This window comes from Vipera berus (assembly GCF_964194415.1).
Source record: "Vipera berus genome assembly, chromosome: Z".
NCBI classification, from domain to species: Eukaryota; Metazoa; Chordata; class Lepidosauria; order Squamata; family Viperidae; genus Vipera; species Vipera berus.
In genome coordinates, this window is record NC_138205.1 from 72,699,637 (window position 1) to 72,716,632 (window position 16,996).

Consider the following 16,996-nt stretch of genomic DNA (forward strand, 5'->3'; position numbering starts at 1 on the left):
GATGATAAGAGGTTCTAAATTTTTTGATAGTTAAAAATGGATCTTAAAAAATCAACATGGAAGGAAAGTGAAAATAGAATGAAAATATAAGTGCAGAAAAAGAAATTATCAATCTTGAATGGAAAAAAATATTAGAAGATAAATTATGGTCCAAAAAGAATCAATGTGCCAGAGAAGTCTGAGGAATGGTAAGTATAAAGCAAGATGCTTTGAAGAATAATGAAGTGAAAGAGGCTCTGGATGAGAAAAGGAATTCGTAAAAGATAATGTTTGCTACAAAATATGAAGAAAAACAAAAGGTTTGTATAATTATTATATGTAGGGAGAAAAGGACAGTTACAAATAAGAAAGGAATGATCCCAAAAAAAGCAAAATGAGTTTGATGGAGATAAATGGTGCTACACAAAGAAAATCCACTAATAATACCCTTAATACTTTACTTCCCAAAATAAACATGAAAAGCTGAAACATTTCATTCATAGAAAATAAAATAAAATATGAATTGTTACTACATCCTGCTAAAATGGAGAAAAAATATGAAACAATATATGTTCTTAGTATGTTGTTATGTTTCACAGGATGCTTTTCCAAAGAAAAGATAAGCAGTGGAGGTAAAAAAAACAACCCAAAAGAGGATGTTGATATATGTCTTGTGATAACTTCACTACAATCACCTAGCATAAGCATTCTAGATACTAAAGTGAATTATTCTAAACTTAAAAAATGAAAAAGCCAGTAGTAAAACAAATTAAACTTTCAACAAATTTAGTAACTTCATTCTACCAGCAACATTATTTCACTTCCAAATGATATTTCTGTAACATAAGCAACAGATGCAGCCCATTTATTTCCTTTCCCACAATACTGTTCTGATATATTTTCCTACTAATTTTGATACTCTTGATAATTTGAATGCTGCACCGTTTTATCAGAAATGACTCTTTCAGTGGCAATGCTTCCTCTGCAATGCATAGAACCAGAATATTATTTGTTGTTGTTAGCTGCGAAGTCGTGTCCGACCGATCGCGACCCTATGGACAACATTCCTCCAGGCCTTCCTGTCCTCTACCATCTTCTGGAGTCCATTTAAGCTCACGCCTACTGCTTCAGTGACTCCATCCAGCCACCTCATTCTCTGTCGTCCCCTTCTTCTATTGCCCTCGATCTTTCCCAGCATTAGGCTCCTCTCCAGTGAGTCCTTCCTTCTCATTAGGTGGCCAAAGTATTTGAGTTTTAGCTTCAGGATCTGGCCTTCTAAAGAGCAGTCAGGATTGATCTCCTCTAGGACTGACCGGTTTGATCGCCTTGCAGTCCAAGGGACTCGCAGGAGTCTTCTCCAGCACCATAGTTCAAAGGCCTCAATTCTTTGGCGCTCAGCCTTTCTTATGGTCCAACTTTCACTGCCATACATTGCTACTGGGAAGACCATAGCCTTGACTATACGTACTTTTGTTGACAGGGTGATGTCTCTGCTTTTTAGTGTGCTGTCTAGATTTGCCATGGCTTTCCTCCCCAGGAGCAAGCGTCTTTTAATTTCTTGGCTACAGAGAATATTATACTACTGCCATTAAGAATGGCACTAAAAATACAAAGTGCGCTCACAATGAATCTGGAAAAGACTTCAATATCACTTCAAATAATATTGCTGCATATATTTTTGCATTTATATTTATATGTATGTTATATTCCAAAAAAAGGCCATGACTCATTAGTGACTGAGCTGAAGTTCAAAAAGTATGTCTTTCATACTTAAAAAATATCAAGTACAAGTATTTTTTCTTAAAATACTTAGATTTGTATTAGATATGTCTGGATCTGTAAAACCTGTTATATAATGTATGAGAAATGCACCATCTGTGAAATACCGTTATCCAATTATTTACAATATTGTTTGAGAGTGCCCCTCTCCCACCTATCATGCCTGACAAAGCCACTGAACTACTATCTCTCATATACATAAGCAAAAGTCAGGTTTGCCTCCACCCTTAATTCTATATAGGTACTACAGGCAGAACTCCAGGTAAAACTAAATTGCAAGCTATGTGCTCAGGTAGGGCAGGAGCATGTGTTGGTGCAAGAAAGCTATTGGCATTCTCCAGCCTCATATTAAAGAAGAATTTCCAGGTTACTGAGGAATTTCTAGATAATAGTTTGAATCAAAAATAGAATTGGATTTAAGGATAGCCTGTTCCCTATAGGAATAGGAAAAAGTTAGAAACATTTAATAATATTAATCTTACGTTGTCTTTATGTGCTTAAAGTCTAATGTTTTATTGCTGGTATTTATCATCTATATGTACACAAGCTCAATATTTGTGTGTTTATGCAAGAAGGAACTTCCTGACACTGGCCTTTCTCTAAATAAAAGCAAACTATCACCATAGTGATCTGCCAAGACATGGCATGTGATTTGAACAGTTTATGGTTTTATATCCTTTGCCTTTGAAATATATTGTTGGTGATGCTTTATATTGAAAATTGATTTTTACATTTCCATTTTTTTCTTTTTTGTCATAAAAAGATTAATTTTATATATCTTCTATGAGACTGATCTGTCTCCAAAATCTCTCATTTCCCTCCCTCCTGCCTCTCTTTAATTTGCCCGAAAGTAATACAGAGTGTGGGCGACCTACCTGTACCACAAGAGGGTTTATCCCAGATGTGCAAAATAATTAATGGTAGCAGAAACTGATTTCTGCTCCAAGGCACAGAGGCAAAGGCAAAATGTATTAACCTTGCAGAAAGTTCTGGGAGAGGAGATTTGAAATATCTAGCCTTTCACACTGCCAGCTGCTCAAATGTTTGCATGATTGTATGGATAAAAGGTTAGATCATGCTTGGCAGTTACTGTATGTGTTTTTATTTTTCTTTTACATTAAGTGTTTTTATTGGAAGCACCTGAGAATCATGTAATAGTGAGATGAGAAGCTAAGTAAATTGAATAAATAAGTAAAATAAATAAAATTAGCTGTATCCTAACAAATTATTTTCTGACTGAATTATATGCACTGTTTTTAATAAAGGGTATTTAGATTAAAAGCATTTATTTTTTCTAAAGAAACAAATAGTAAGCTAACAGAAAGTGGTTGTCTAAACATTTTATCTAAAGGGATACAAATATGAATTTGTTTTTTAACAATTATTTGTTAAAGTGATGACATATAAAAGAAAAGACTCTATGTTAAATCATTACACAGTAAAGAGGAAAAATAAACCAGAATATACAAATAATATATTGATTAGGACTAAATTCAGTGACAAAGAAGAATCAACATTTATGTAAGTATTACAATTACTAGGGAATAAGCCCCACAGAAATCAATAAGGCTGATTAATGAGTGAACTTGAACAGAATTCTTCACTTCCACAGATTCTGGAAAATAAAGATGGAAATTGATAGTTTTATCAGTAACATTTGACAGTAAAATCCATTGATTCCTGATTACCTCTTTGGTTTCTTTCACACACCAGAAATCACACCTGATATTAGGGATGTCATTTCTAACATTACTTTCATTTTGCCTCTTTGATGCCAAGTGCTTTCCATGTCTTCTCACCTTCCGTTTTCTTCTTCTTATCTGATACAGTGCCTGTGGCAGATATAAAAGCAATTGTTACAGGGAAGGACTGCCCTCACATAAAGGAGAAGGGAGCCCTTAAACAAAACAAGGTATTATTTTAAATTACATCCAGTAAGTCTTTAGCTGTAGGGGTTTGGCAAAAGTATCTGTTATTCCTTCTGCTAAAAAAGAGTTTGCTTGGTTCATTTTAAATGTTCTTTTTCTAATTTGTTCATTCTCAGATGCTCAGTCTTTAGCCACATATAGTAATGGAATAACATCTCTCCACAAAACCCATTCATTCTCTGTTTGCAAAGCTCTGGCAGTTGATATCTAGTATAGTAAAATAATCAGACAATACAATATTCCCTGAAGTTCATCATTAGATAAATTCTGGACAGGCTGTGTTTAAGTGCCATTGGTGTCAAATTGGAATTATTGAAATGAGATTGGATCTAGAGACTCTAATGTGCATTTGGCCATTTTAAGTCACACGTAATCCCAGATATAAAAGAACGTGTCATTTTAAGATGATAAGCTTATCTTCCTTTCTCCAAAGTATAGTTAATTCACTCCATCTACATACTACTAAAACTCTTGTGCCTGTTTGTAACCTTCAATTGGGAGAAATGGTGCCTTTAGAGGGCCACAAATTTTTGAATCAAGATACCTCAAATGGACTAATACTGGGACCCATCACTTCTGTAGAACTGAAATTTGGGGAAATTGTGCCCACTTCAGTACCACTGTGCTGCTGCTGCTGCTGCTGCTTCAGTGTACCACATTGTTGCAGTCAGCCATGATCACATCTTTGCCATTTCCAATGCTCCCTGACAGTCAAGCCAGAAACCAGAAGTAAAGGCATTAAATTGCTAAGATAAGTCTTCCCCATCCACACATAACTTCCCACCAGTCACTCACTCACTCCATGCCAGCCACTTATATATCCCATGCCTACTCCTCAACCTGTGCCATATCCCTGTGCTCTCTCCACAAGCAGGTGGCATCTCACACACCTCTCACCCATTCTTCCTAACCCAAGCTGGCCTACAGCACGTCTTCTGCATCACATGCATCATCCACCTATATCACACCCCATACAGGCTTCCCAACATCACACCCTCACACCTTTCTGAGCTCCTGTTGCATCCCTGCCTGCCATTCCTGACATATTTGGCTATCCTTACACCCCCATGCATTCTCTCCAATAACATTACATTCTCGCACTTCCCTGTATATCCTTCTCAACCTGCTCTACCCCTTCAAGCACCCCTAGCTCCAGATCCATGCTGCATCACTGCACAAATACTCATTCCTTCCCCAAGGGGGTAGGAATCATGCTGAACTTGCAATTTTCTCCCAGCTTCTCCACTGACTTTCTCCATAGAAGCTTCCCACAGGCAAAGTGAATGGGAAAGCTGGTAGGAATTTGAGGGAGGAATGAAGATTTGCAATACTTTCTGCCAGTTTCCCACAAGGAAATTTAGTGGTGAAGCCAGAAGGCAGTCAGAAATCACTTCCACTCCCACTGCTTTTTTGCCCATCTATGGTTATTCCTTTCTCTGTTTAGCTAATGAAATATGAAATGATGACCCAAGATTGTCTAGTTATGGCTAAACAGAGCTTGCAAAAAGAACTTTACTAACATGCACTTCATGCTTAGCAACTGTTTTCATATTAAGGTGTTGACAATAGTAGAAATGCTACCACTATGAGCAGAAAATGAAGTATTTCCATTTGCCAATGAACAATTTCCTTTCTTTCAACAGGAAAAATTAGCAACAAATAGATGTAAATTTTATATCATTTGTAATGCTGCCTAAATCACTTGATCTGTCTACTAATATTCAGAATTGGTTTTGACTGCATCTTGTTCCATTTTTTATGATTTTTAAAATTTTGTTTTACAGTTGCCTAACCTTCTAATGAAATTTTTGCAAAAAGAACATATACACACAGCAATCTACAAAATAAAAACCTCAGCAGTCTATTCCTTAAATAGGCATTTAGATCAGGAAGATGCATTGATATAAATTTAACTACAGAATTTATTTAACCTTGCTTATTGCCCAACATCTTTTTGGCAAAAAAGCATTTAGAGGGAAAGAGATCTTGAATCTTTTTTTAAAAAAATATCCCTAACTGAAGCATGCCAGGATAGTGTTTTTTTATATATTACTAGATGAACAATATGAAACCCAAAAAACTGTTCAAGAAACTATTCAAGAAATGTCCCTAGTAATGATAGATATATCTTCAGAACATCTTTCAGCTTCAAGACTAATATTGGACATAGAGTAATTTATGAATTTATGCACATTCAGGGGACAAAAATACTTCCCAGGGGGCGTAAAGATTGCTGTGGACTGAATGAATCAGTTCTCCTCAACTTAAAAGGTTAGGATAGAAATGTTCTTAACACCTAAATACAATGTGACACTGTTCAGACTGTTTGGCTAATGTAGTGGGTAAAGGAATAAGAGTTTTACAAATAAAATGGTACATATAGTAAGCACAGAAAGGTAAGTCAGGTGAACATGCTAGAAGGTAGGACACATTAAAAAATTCCTGTCGATGCAACAGTAGAAGGATCATGTTTTTGAATTCCGCTTTCGTGTACTATGATGACAATATGGCTCTTGCTGTGTCTCCTGTTCATTTTTTAAAAATAATAATAATAATATATAGGCATATAGGATATGTAAAGGAGCTCTAAGAAAGATAGAATTGTGCTTTTGCTGGTTCTCATTATTTTCTCTTTTAATTGAGAATGTCTTAAATTTTAAAAAGAGATCAAAAGTTCATAAAATACATTGTAATGGAAGAAACAAAAGTGCTTCCTGAAGTATAATTATATCTGTGGGCCATGAATTTCCTCACATGGGTATATTTACACACAAAAGTATATTTTTATTCTTTTCTTACTCTGTATGTACAAGTGCACATGACTTGAATTTCATAATTTAATGTATTTCAGTTAGGTTTCTACTTGTATAGCAAAAAGTTTCTACATAGGAAAAACACAGAACTTACTCAATTCCTCATATGCAATACTTTCATTTCACAGAGTTGTTCTTTGTTTATTGCAAAAAAAATTCCATTTTATTATTTCTCTTTCTCCTTTGTTGATGGAAAAGTGCTACAGGATAGATCATTGAAATATGGTAGACATTAGATCCAAGATATCAAGATCAGAGCCCAATTATCACAAAATGTATAAGCATTTACCTCCTGTGCATTCTTATTTGGCATGCATTTTTTATTGTTGAGATAATGTGTATTACTTTGTTTTAATAAATACTATCCTCTACTTTATTTCAGCTAAGTATTTTAATAATGTACAATATATATTTGCCACTATGATCATTCACTATTACTTTGAATGTTGCAAACTTAGAACTAGGAAAACATTCAGCAGTTTTTTAAAAGATATTCCCAATATCTTTCACACTGAGATCTTTTTTTTCCTCCACAAAAAATGGCACAGTATCAACAACAGTGTTATTTCACTAAAAATGGTTTTTAAGGTTTTGAAATATATTCTTTTGGAGCAGTAGGCTATATATAAAATCAGATATCATAATGAATTTCTGTGCTTATGCTTTTTTAAAAATATGAATTAATCCATATTATTAATAGACATTAATGTTTCTTATATTTCTTCTTAACATGTTTTCCTACTTGTTTTATTTTGAGACAACAAAAACTTTAAAAATGCTAAAATTCATTTTTACAGTGTTTTATCTTTTTGGATGGATGGATGATGAAGAGAGAGAGAGATAATTACAGACAATTATCAATAAAGCACATTACATATATAAAACTAATATTATTCATGAAGTGAAATAAGCATATCATTGAAACTGCTGCATACCTTATATTTTACATGATAAAATATGGCTGTACTTAAAAAGATAAAGCTATTTGAGTCTGAGAGTAGTATCTGTAAATAAAACTGATCTGAATGACCAGGGAATTTGACTAAGCATGGGTTACCAACTTTAAATGGATGTCAGCATAAAGTAAACAGTATCACAACCTCTCTTAAAGTTTCAATGGTTCCTTCTGCATATGGGCATTATGTAAAATTGAATTTAATGTTCTTTTATTTTTGTTCTAAAACTGCTGATGTGAACCCATTGAACTTGCCAGAGTTAGGATTCCCCTGAGTTTGAAGACAGCAGTTTGAGATTTAAATATCTAGCAGATCTGGAAAGGGTTCAGCAGCTAATTAAATACATCTTTAGGAAGAATTTCAGAACTAATAGACTATCAATGTCTTTAAGACATTGCTTGATTCCCCTTACTGTATTGCACACTCATGTCTTAAAATTCACATTGGAGTTAAAATTCCAGTTCCTTGTGTATTGCTTGAACCAGGATGAAATAAAGTATCATTAAGTATCATAGGATCTTGCATCTGCCAGGAGGAAAAATAATCCAGTAAGTAAAGATATATATCAAGTCATTAGGTTTTATATTACTAATGAGAGCGTTATAATTTAGGGATCACATTTGAAATATGACATGGAACTTGGAATTTGTTCCTAAGAAACTTTCAGCCAATATTAGCTGAAATGATAGTGATTGTCTTCAGTGCAGCGTTGAAGAAGAAAGACAGAGAAGCACATGGCTCAAAATTATATGAGAATGTGGTATTAATGGTATTTGATTGGGAATATGCAGAATTGGCAAAAATAACACTATACATGTAAAATAGAAACTTGACTAAATTCAAGAAAGAATGGCTTCCATTTATATCACATATATTATGTAGCAAGGCAAATACAAGCATTTAGAACAAGATTTTAAAATTTATATTAACAGCTAGTATAAATTGATGGGGAAACAAAGTAGGAAGACAGAAAACATTTTTTTAGAAATGTTTTTCTTTTTCTTTTGTTTTCCTTTCTTTTTCTTTTCATTTTACAATTCATAAACAATAATATAATGACTTTGTTCAAAAATTCCTTTTTAGTATTATGGAAAGAACTCAATATAGTTAGTTTGATGTCAATTTTTTAATGTTATATTAAGCATCAGATGTGTAAAATCATAATAACTATTAGCCATCAAGACATTATCTTTTGAAAATATATATATTTAATCTTTTTAAAAGAATGCACACTAGACACACAAATATATGGGTGTAAATTGAGACTATGAAATTACAACTATAGTCTCTTTTTTTACTTTATTATTATTGTGTCTTTTCAGGAGGTGCTTGAACTTGCTTTCTCTATACTATTTGATTCAAATGGACAGCTAAATTTCATCGCTCCTGACAAGCATGAGGTAAATTTGTGTATGTTTTTTTTTAAAAAAAATATATATTGAAAAGGCAAATAGAGAATTATTCCTTCTGGTCATTAGTTAAGTTAAACAGCACTTCAACAAATTCTTTCTTGGGAAGGGGAGGAGGTCGAATAGCTAAATCAGCTTCATTTTTTGAGATTCTAGAAATTGCGAACATATAATGATACTTTGAAGCAAAAAAGCAAAATTTCTTAAACTAGGAATTCAAGATGACTAAAAATTTCAGTGGGCTGATGATTTAAGAAAACCAACAGAAATCTTCAAGTTGGCAAAATAATCAATGCAATAGCCATCCACCTATAATTTTTAAACAAATATTAAATGAGATTAAAATATATCCTGTATTGTTTGTCTTCACAAAATGGAAAAGTCTTTCCCATCTTCTAGGACAGGGGTCCCCAACCCCCGGTCCATGGACTGGTACCAGGCTGCAGCATGCCAGCAACTGGTCTGCACAAACAAGCAAAGTCCCCTCCGTGGGGTGCAGGCAGCACACAAAACCAAACACCCTCCGGTCTGCAGAATAACCTCTCTCCACGAAACTGGTCCCTGGTGCCCAAAAGGTTGGGGGCCTCTATTCTAGGAAGTTACTAATAAAGAAGTCAAATGGCTTTCTTGTAAAAAGAAGTTCTAGAGTTCACATCAACAACTGAAAAGTTCATTCTGTAATCCAAGCTCATATTCTCTGAAATGGATGAAGTATATAAAAGGGTCACCCAAGAATGGTAGCCAGTCTCTGACCAGTAATCAAAGTTTGAATTTTTTTGGAAATAAACTAGAAGTCAGTTTACTGAGGCATATAGAATGCTCACCAATATGTCATCCGGGCCAAATTTACATTCTGAGGCAGGATGTAAACAAAAATTCTAATTATAACTAACAGTGCTATAGCACTTGCTAACATAATTCTACCCATTTTCTTGGTATCCAATTGGAATTTGAATTATATAAATTATATTATTGATTTTCATTATTTTTATACTGTAAAATGTACAAACTACCTAGTCCACTAAATGCCAAGCAACAAATAAAACACATAAATTAATGCAGCAACTAAAATAAAATTTAAAAACCATAGGAAAACCCTAAAATAAATGTAAAACAACTTTTAAATAGTGTATCTCATCGGTCTAGAAAACTCAAGAAGAAAGTTTATTGAGCAGCAGGACAGCTAACAAAATCCCTGTCTGACCAAAATTACCAATTTTATATTATACAAATACTCAAGATCCGGTGAAAGTCTTTCATCAGGGGAATAGAATAACAGTAATCAGAAAAAGTAACTACCTTTCTATTTTTGTTTCTTCTTTCCCTTATGTGATGTTCATATACAGTAATCTTTTATTTTCTTGCTTTTTAACTTCAGTTGCACATTGCAAGCTCTAGTTACTTTTATTTTATAGCATGCAGTCAGCTAAATTTAAAATCCATCTATTGGCATGGAATCCAAAACAATCCTTCATATGATAAAAACGCTATTATGGTTGATTATAATTTCTAATTATAAATTAGGACATAGAGCAATGTAAGGGAAATCTTTATTTTTAGGTTGCCTTATTTAAACACTTTTCTTCACAATTGCATAAGTAACTTTTAAAATGGCTTTTAAAATCAACTTGATTGTTGTTCATGAAATCTCTTTGAATTGCTGATGATTTCAAACACTTTTTCTGACCTCTGGAACTATTGGCTTCAGGGAGATTTGGCTTCTTTTTAAAAAAAATTAAAAATAGTGAAACAATTTTTTTTATTTTTTACTTTACTGTTAATGATCCCAAAATTCAGAAGGGCTTTCTCCTTAGCCAGAGTCAATACCCTCCCAACAGCTGTTACTGAAGGAAGATACCAAAAAATCCCCTTCAAACAGAGACTGTATCCATGCAGTGGAGGAATAATTGAATTGATGAAACATGTTTTTCTGTATTTCCCTCTGTATGCAGATGCTCACCAAAAATTATTCCCATTCTTTACTAAGTAACATGATGGTTCTGATTTGTTTTATCTCATTATCAAATAAATCTGATTTTATTTCCATGACCATAGCCAACTATTGCTGTATCGTCTGCACAGTAGGACGTATTAACTCTAACCCTTTTAAGATATATTAGAATAATATATTTTCCTTTTAATTTATTCTGTAAATTAAGTGTGACTTTTGTGGGGGGTTTTTGCTGGTCTATAAATATTATAGACATTGCAAGCAGATATCACTTATACTTCTTCTCTCTTCCCAGTACATTGATTTTATACTGAAACCATCTAAAAAAATTAATTGCTCTACAATGTCATACTCAAACAAGATAGTATGTTTTATTTTAATTCTAGATTACCTATTTAACGAAATCCTAGGGTACCTAGGTTGTAACTTAAAAGTTTTGATATTGTAAAAATGTTTTGCCCAAAATATAATTACTGAAGTGGCATGGTATTTTGGATGCGCTTATAAAAGTCAAATTAATACAACTCTCCCTCTTTTCCCCTCCCACAATAGTACTGTGTATGGACGGATGGTCTAAATGCCCTACTTGGAAAAGATATGATGAGTGAACTGACACGTAACGACTTGGATACTCTACTCAGTATGGAGATAAAGCTGCGTCTCCTGGATCTGGAGAACATACAGATCCCTGATGCTCCACCCCCTATTCCAAAGGAGCCAAGCAATTATGATTTTGTATATGATTGCAACTAAATCAATTGTCACTCCTCAGTATTACAGTTAACAACTGGAAAGTTTTGTTTAAGCAAAAAGAAAGGAAAAAACAAGAAGGGAACACATGATGCATATTGGATTTATGGTGATGATGGGACTGTAAAAGAGCTAGTTCTCCCTTCACTTTCTGCTTCTCATTCTTCTCCATTGCTAATGAAAAACAATCACTTCCATGAACGTTTTACTACTGGGCAAGATCAAATGAATATTTCAACATAAAAGGTGTTACCAAAGGAATTTTCTTATTATTTTTAAATGCTGGAGGACAGTTCCAAATAAAAAGACAGTGTGATGTAACAGCACAATCTCCAAACTAGATCCAGCATTGCAGGTGCTTTAACAAGAGAAAAAGAAGTAGAGAAGAGATAAAACTACAGTAAATGAGGAAGTGAGAATTATCTCCCACCAGTCATTTCAGATCTTTGAATCAACAGGATATCTCAATAAAAATGAAGATTATTAACCACTTGCAGCTTTTACACTGTTGTAGTTGTGATTCACCATTATCTTTATCATTAACACCAGCATCTTAAGTCAAGTGACTGTTTTTTTAAAAAAAATTCACAGATAATATTACAGACATTTGTAATCTCTTAATACCCACAATTTAGTATCTCATCTGAAATGTCCACACACTTAACAAAGTTACTTGCTCTTTATGTCCTGTTGTATAATTATATATCACTAACTGAAAGCAGTGGGCATTTTTTAGTCCAGGCTGTGATTGATTATTTTGTTTGCAAAAAGATACCGAAAATGCTGTGTTCAGGATTATGTTGTAGAAATGTGCAAAGTATTATAAATTTGCAATGAACTTGGATTTGTATAAAACATTTGAACAATACTTGCCAAATTTATATATAATCAAAAACAAAATTATATTGTGTGTACTTTATTAAAAAATACCTGTTTTGAATTCTATATTCTACTTGGAACATTCTCCTTGGAGAGAATTTACACCAACATTCCCATCAACATTGCTATGAATAAAACTGAATTTGTGCTTATGCCTGGCGTTGTGTCCTTTTCATAATATTCTCATTTCTTTGTTATCATTTCTAATCTTCCTCTGTTATTGGTAAAGACAAGACAACTGTGAATGAGTCTGCTGTTACATTCTGAATGAAAGAAATAAAATTATTATTGAATAGTCTAAAAATTGAGCAGAAAAGATGCCACAAAGTACCAAAGTTTGACCATTAGCTCATCACAGAACAATCAGCTTGCAGTAGCAGAGCAATGCTGCAAATGATGTTTTGCAGGCCAGATACTAATTTATACAGCTATACACTCAGCTACATCCCATAGGAGAAAGCAGATTATTCTCTCAGTCTCCTATTACTAGAAAGAATTGATTGGTGGATTGTGTTTATTTCTAATCCCTGACTGGCTGACTTTATTAGTTCAGTTCTCAGTCTGCCCTCAGCATAAACAAAACTCAGCTGTGGATTTCTGGAAGAAGTGGCTTTTGTTTTGTGGAGTGAATACATACCAACTTTTCAGTTAATTACATGGAAAGATAATCTGAGACTACCTCAATGTTTTTAACCAGCAGTATGCTCATGTGACTCTTTTTCTCTGGAATTGTTTCTTTCTAATTTATTTTTATACAATTTCTCCATGACACGATTGTAGCCCATTGCATTCCAGAATGTAAGAGGAGGCTTCCACAACCTTTCACTTCAAAAATGCTGATTAAATTGCATAATCTATTAGCCAGCATCCAGCCAATTGACTTCGGAGAGAGGCATCAGTATGGAGAAGGCTATATTTTAAAAAGAGCTTGGCCATGGAACAAGTTACTGATAATAGTATTATAATAATAACATACTCAACGTTCTGCAGAACTTCCAAGTAATTATAAAAATTAATTTCTTTAGGGAAAGGCAATCCTACTCAGACCTAACTTTGGGACTATGATGGATCATACAAAAAGCAATTCTTTTTCAGGGATCCAAATTTTCCAAATTTGCATTTGTTTTGACTCCATATACTGGATCAGAATTTTCACAGCATCCTTGGCCTACCCTGAGATGGGGATGTATACATTATCAAAGTATCTACGATTCTCACCCCAGATTGACATGACCTCTCAGTGGTTTCATATAGATATTGAAGGGGGATCCCTATTCCATCCCACGGGTGGAGCAAGAATTCAGCTGGTTTCCCCACATGCACCACCCAGTAGAGCTATCTATTCAGAAAGGAGCAGAGCCACCATAAAGTAGTGCCTCCTATTGCCTACCATACATACTAAGGTACGTAAATCCGCTAGGAGGTTTAATAGGACCAGGAGAGGCACAGTTCTGTGATGTCACAACAAAGATAATCAATCAGAGTAATCAATATATTAGGCCCACATTGTGCCAGAATTCTGACCAAGAGGAATCAGAATAATCTATTTCCTATAGGATTCTCTTTAGCTAACACTCCATCAAGTACTTCTCCAAAAATGTAAAATTGAAGATTCAGTGGAAATTATCTATACAGCTAATTAAGAGATATCTCTTTCAGGAAAGTTACAGTACTACTTCCTGCAAAACATGATATTTCTAATATTTCTTAACAACATAGTCATGATGATATAGCCAGGAAAATTAAGAGGATGTTCTAAAATAGTAAACTTCAGAGACACGTTTGCAAAACCATAGATTCATATTAATTTATTCAATGCTGGATATTTTGTCACAGGTGGAGGTGTCACTATATATAGATAACTGAACTGAATTATTTCTCTACTGTTGTCTGATATAATAGTCATAGTATACTCATCTTCTTCATATATTTATTTACAGGATAGTTGATTAATTTTATCAAATTGCTTCTTAATATGTGACATACACCTACTTGCTTCTAGTAGGATTTTTGTGTCCTGAGATCCCAATGAAACCCCAAAATGCTAGATTAGATAATGTGATTTTCTAACAGAGAAAAACAGTTAATGGTTGTAAATGTGACAATCAAAACAATTTCATGTGTGCAATAATTTTGAAGGATTTATCAAGAAAAGAATATATTTGATGACATTTATGATTTGTTTTGATTACATGTGTCTACTGTACTTAAATTGCCATTATATGAATTTGAGAGCTGATTAAGCACTACAAGTAAATTTTCCATAGATTAATCATTAAAAGATTAAAGAGAGTGAGGGAGAGAAAGAGAAGGGAATAACATCAGTTGGAAGGAAAAGAGAATTACCCCACCTATTTGATTCTTCCAAGATTCTGAGGTATAAAATATTGTCCCAAAATATCTGGAGAAGGAGATTTGCCCTGTGCTGGTCATCAATGTTGTTTTGCCTTATCATTATTTTGGACTTCTGGTAGTCAATATTTAATTTCTGAAGATCACAAAAGAGTGTAATAGCATTCAGTGCTCTTCTGAGTCCAATCTGAGAATAAGAAATGACCACAGCATTGTCAGCTTATAGAATGTAGTGGCATCTGACATCCATAGATCCATAATAAGTGGATCTAAGACTTCACCATATTGTTGATACAAAAGTTGAATAGTGAAGTAGCCGAAGGACCGCTCGGGACGACAGGCTAGTTATCAACAAGTTTATTTAGAGCAAGACAAACAGAGAATAACTTGTCCGGCTTTTATAGCCGGCAGCTGGTAGCGAGGACCAATCAGATGTATTTATTTTGGCGCCGTGTCAGGCAGGGACCAATCAGCGTCGTCTTCTGTTGACAGCTCCGGCTTCCGCGTGGTGTGTTTTGACAGCCGCGAGCTGTCAGTGGCTGCGCCTGCGCAGTGTGGCGGACGCTTTGACAGCTCAGTCTTCTTCACGGTCCGGAGTTTGACAGCCGCGAGCTGTCAGTGGAGGCGCCTGCGCAGTACGGGGAACTTTGACAGCTGTCAAAGTTCCCGCGTGTATTCCTGTCAGGCGGCTTTCCTTATATATGCTTTGACGATGCTTTTGTGCTGTTAACATATACACTCAAGGGAATGTTTACATCATGTTATATCATATATAATACACCCCTTACCCCTCCCCTGGTGCGTTTCTTTCCTCTTGGATGTTTGACCCTGCCCACTGATAGTCTTTTAGGTAGGTGGGTGGTCTTCGATTCCTGGATGATCGGCGAAGGGGTGGTGGATGGTCTGGTTCTGGTTCTTCGTTTTGGTGTTCAACTTCCTGGTTTGGGATAGGCAGCATTTCCGGTGGGGGTTGTAAGTCGGCGTTGGTTGGTTGCTCGGAATTGTGTGGCGGTTGTCTGGGTCTGAGCTGGTCAATATGGCGGCGTATGTTGCCTTGTGCCTGCGTAGCTATGAGGTATGAGATGGGCCCTGTTTGTTTTATTACTGTCCCTTGAACCCACTTGTTTTTATCTGTGTATGATCTTGCCCATATTAATTGACCAGGGTTGAGTGTGCGGCCGGGGTGGGGGTGCTGTTTTTCTTCTGGGTATGTGTCGGGGTGCAGTCTGTCGAGACGTGTTATTAGCCTCCTCCCCCATCTTAATTCCGCCGGTGATTTGCCCGTCGTGGAGCATGGCATTGTGTGTTGTGACAAGAGGAACTGGCTGAGTCGCCTCTGCCAGTTCCCTTTAACGAATTTTTTTAATGCTTCTTTCGTGGATCGTACCATAATTTCAGCCATTCCGTTCGACGACGGGTGGAACGGCGCCGACGTGACCAGCCTAATACAATTCTTCGTAGCGAAGATCTGAAATTCACGAGAAGTGAATTGAGGTCCATTGTCGGAAACTATGGTGTCAGGTAGGCCGTGCGTTGCGAATATTTTTCTTAAGGCTTGAATAGTGGCTGCGGACGTTGTTTTTCTAAGGGGCGTGACTTCCAGCCATTTGGAATAGCTGTCTACTGCTATTAAGAAACTTTGGCCCTGGATAGGTCCTGCAAAATCTATATGTATACGTGACCAAGGGTTCCTTGTAGTCTCCCATTTATGGATCGGTGCCTGGGGGGGTTCGCTCCTGGTCTCCTGACAGGTATAACACCCACCTACATACTTTTCAATTTGTTTATCTATGCCAGGCCACCATACATAACTTCTAGCTATTGCCTTCATTTTTACAATTCCAGGGTGCCCTTCATGTAAAATGTGTAATGTTTGGTCTATGTTTTTCTCTGGTATGATGACCCTATTTCCCCATAGCAGGCATCCTCTATGTGTTGAAATCTCGTTTTTCCTGTTATAATAAGGTTGGAATTGGGGTTGTGGGTTTTGAGCTGGCCACCCTGTTGTGGCCCATTTGAGGATTCTGGCAAGTATTTTATCTTTTGCTGAATTATTAGCTATAATGTTTGCCGTCAGGGGGCATTCTGGAAGCTGAGAGATTGCTAAAATTTGGCTGGCTGGGGCTGGATCTGAGTCCCCGGTTTGTATGGGCAGTCTGCTGAGACAGTCAGCATGTCCCAATTCCTTACCTGGTTTATG

The 16,996-nt window shown here is 35.4% G+C and overlaps 1 protein-coding gene across 5 annotated transcripts in view; it reads left to right on the forward strand.

The window, feature by feature from the left end:
- Positions 1-12,596, forward strand: part of ELMO1 (engulfment and cell motility 1) — a 336,399-nt gene extending 323,803 nt beyond the window's left edge. For all 5 annotated transcript variants that reach the window (XM_081343171.1, XM_081343172.1, XM_081343173.1 and 2 more), the window contains 3 exons: positions 3,588-3,670; positions 8,778-8,855; positions 11,368-12,596. In XM_081343171.1, coding sequence (XP_081199297.1) covers positions 3,588-3,670; positions 8,778-8,855; positions 11,368-11,568 — 362 coding nt within the window. In that variant the 3' untranslated portion in view covers positions 11,569-12,596. The remainder of the gene's footprint in view (positions 1-3,587; positions 3,671-8,777; positions 8,856-11,367) is intronic.
- Positions 12,597-16,996: the final 4,400 nt, after the last annotated feature.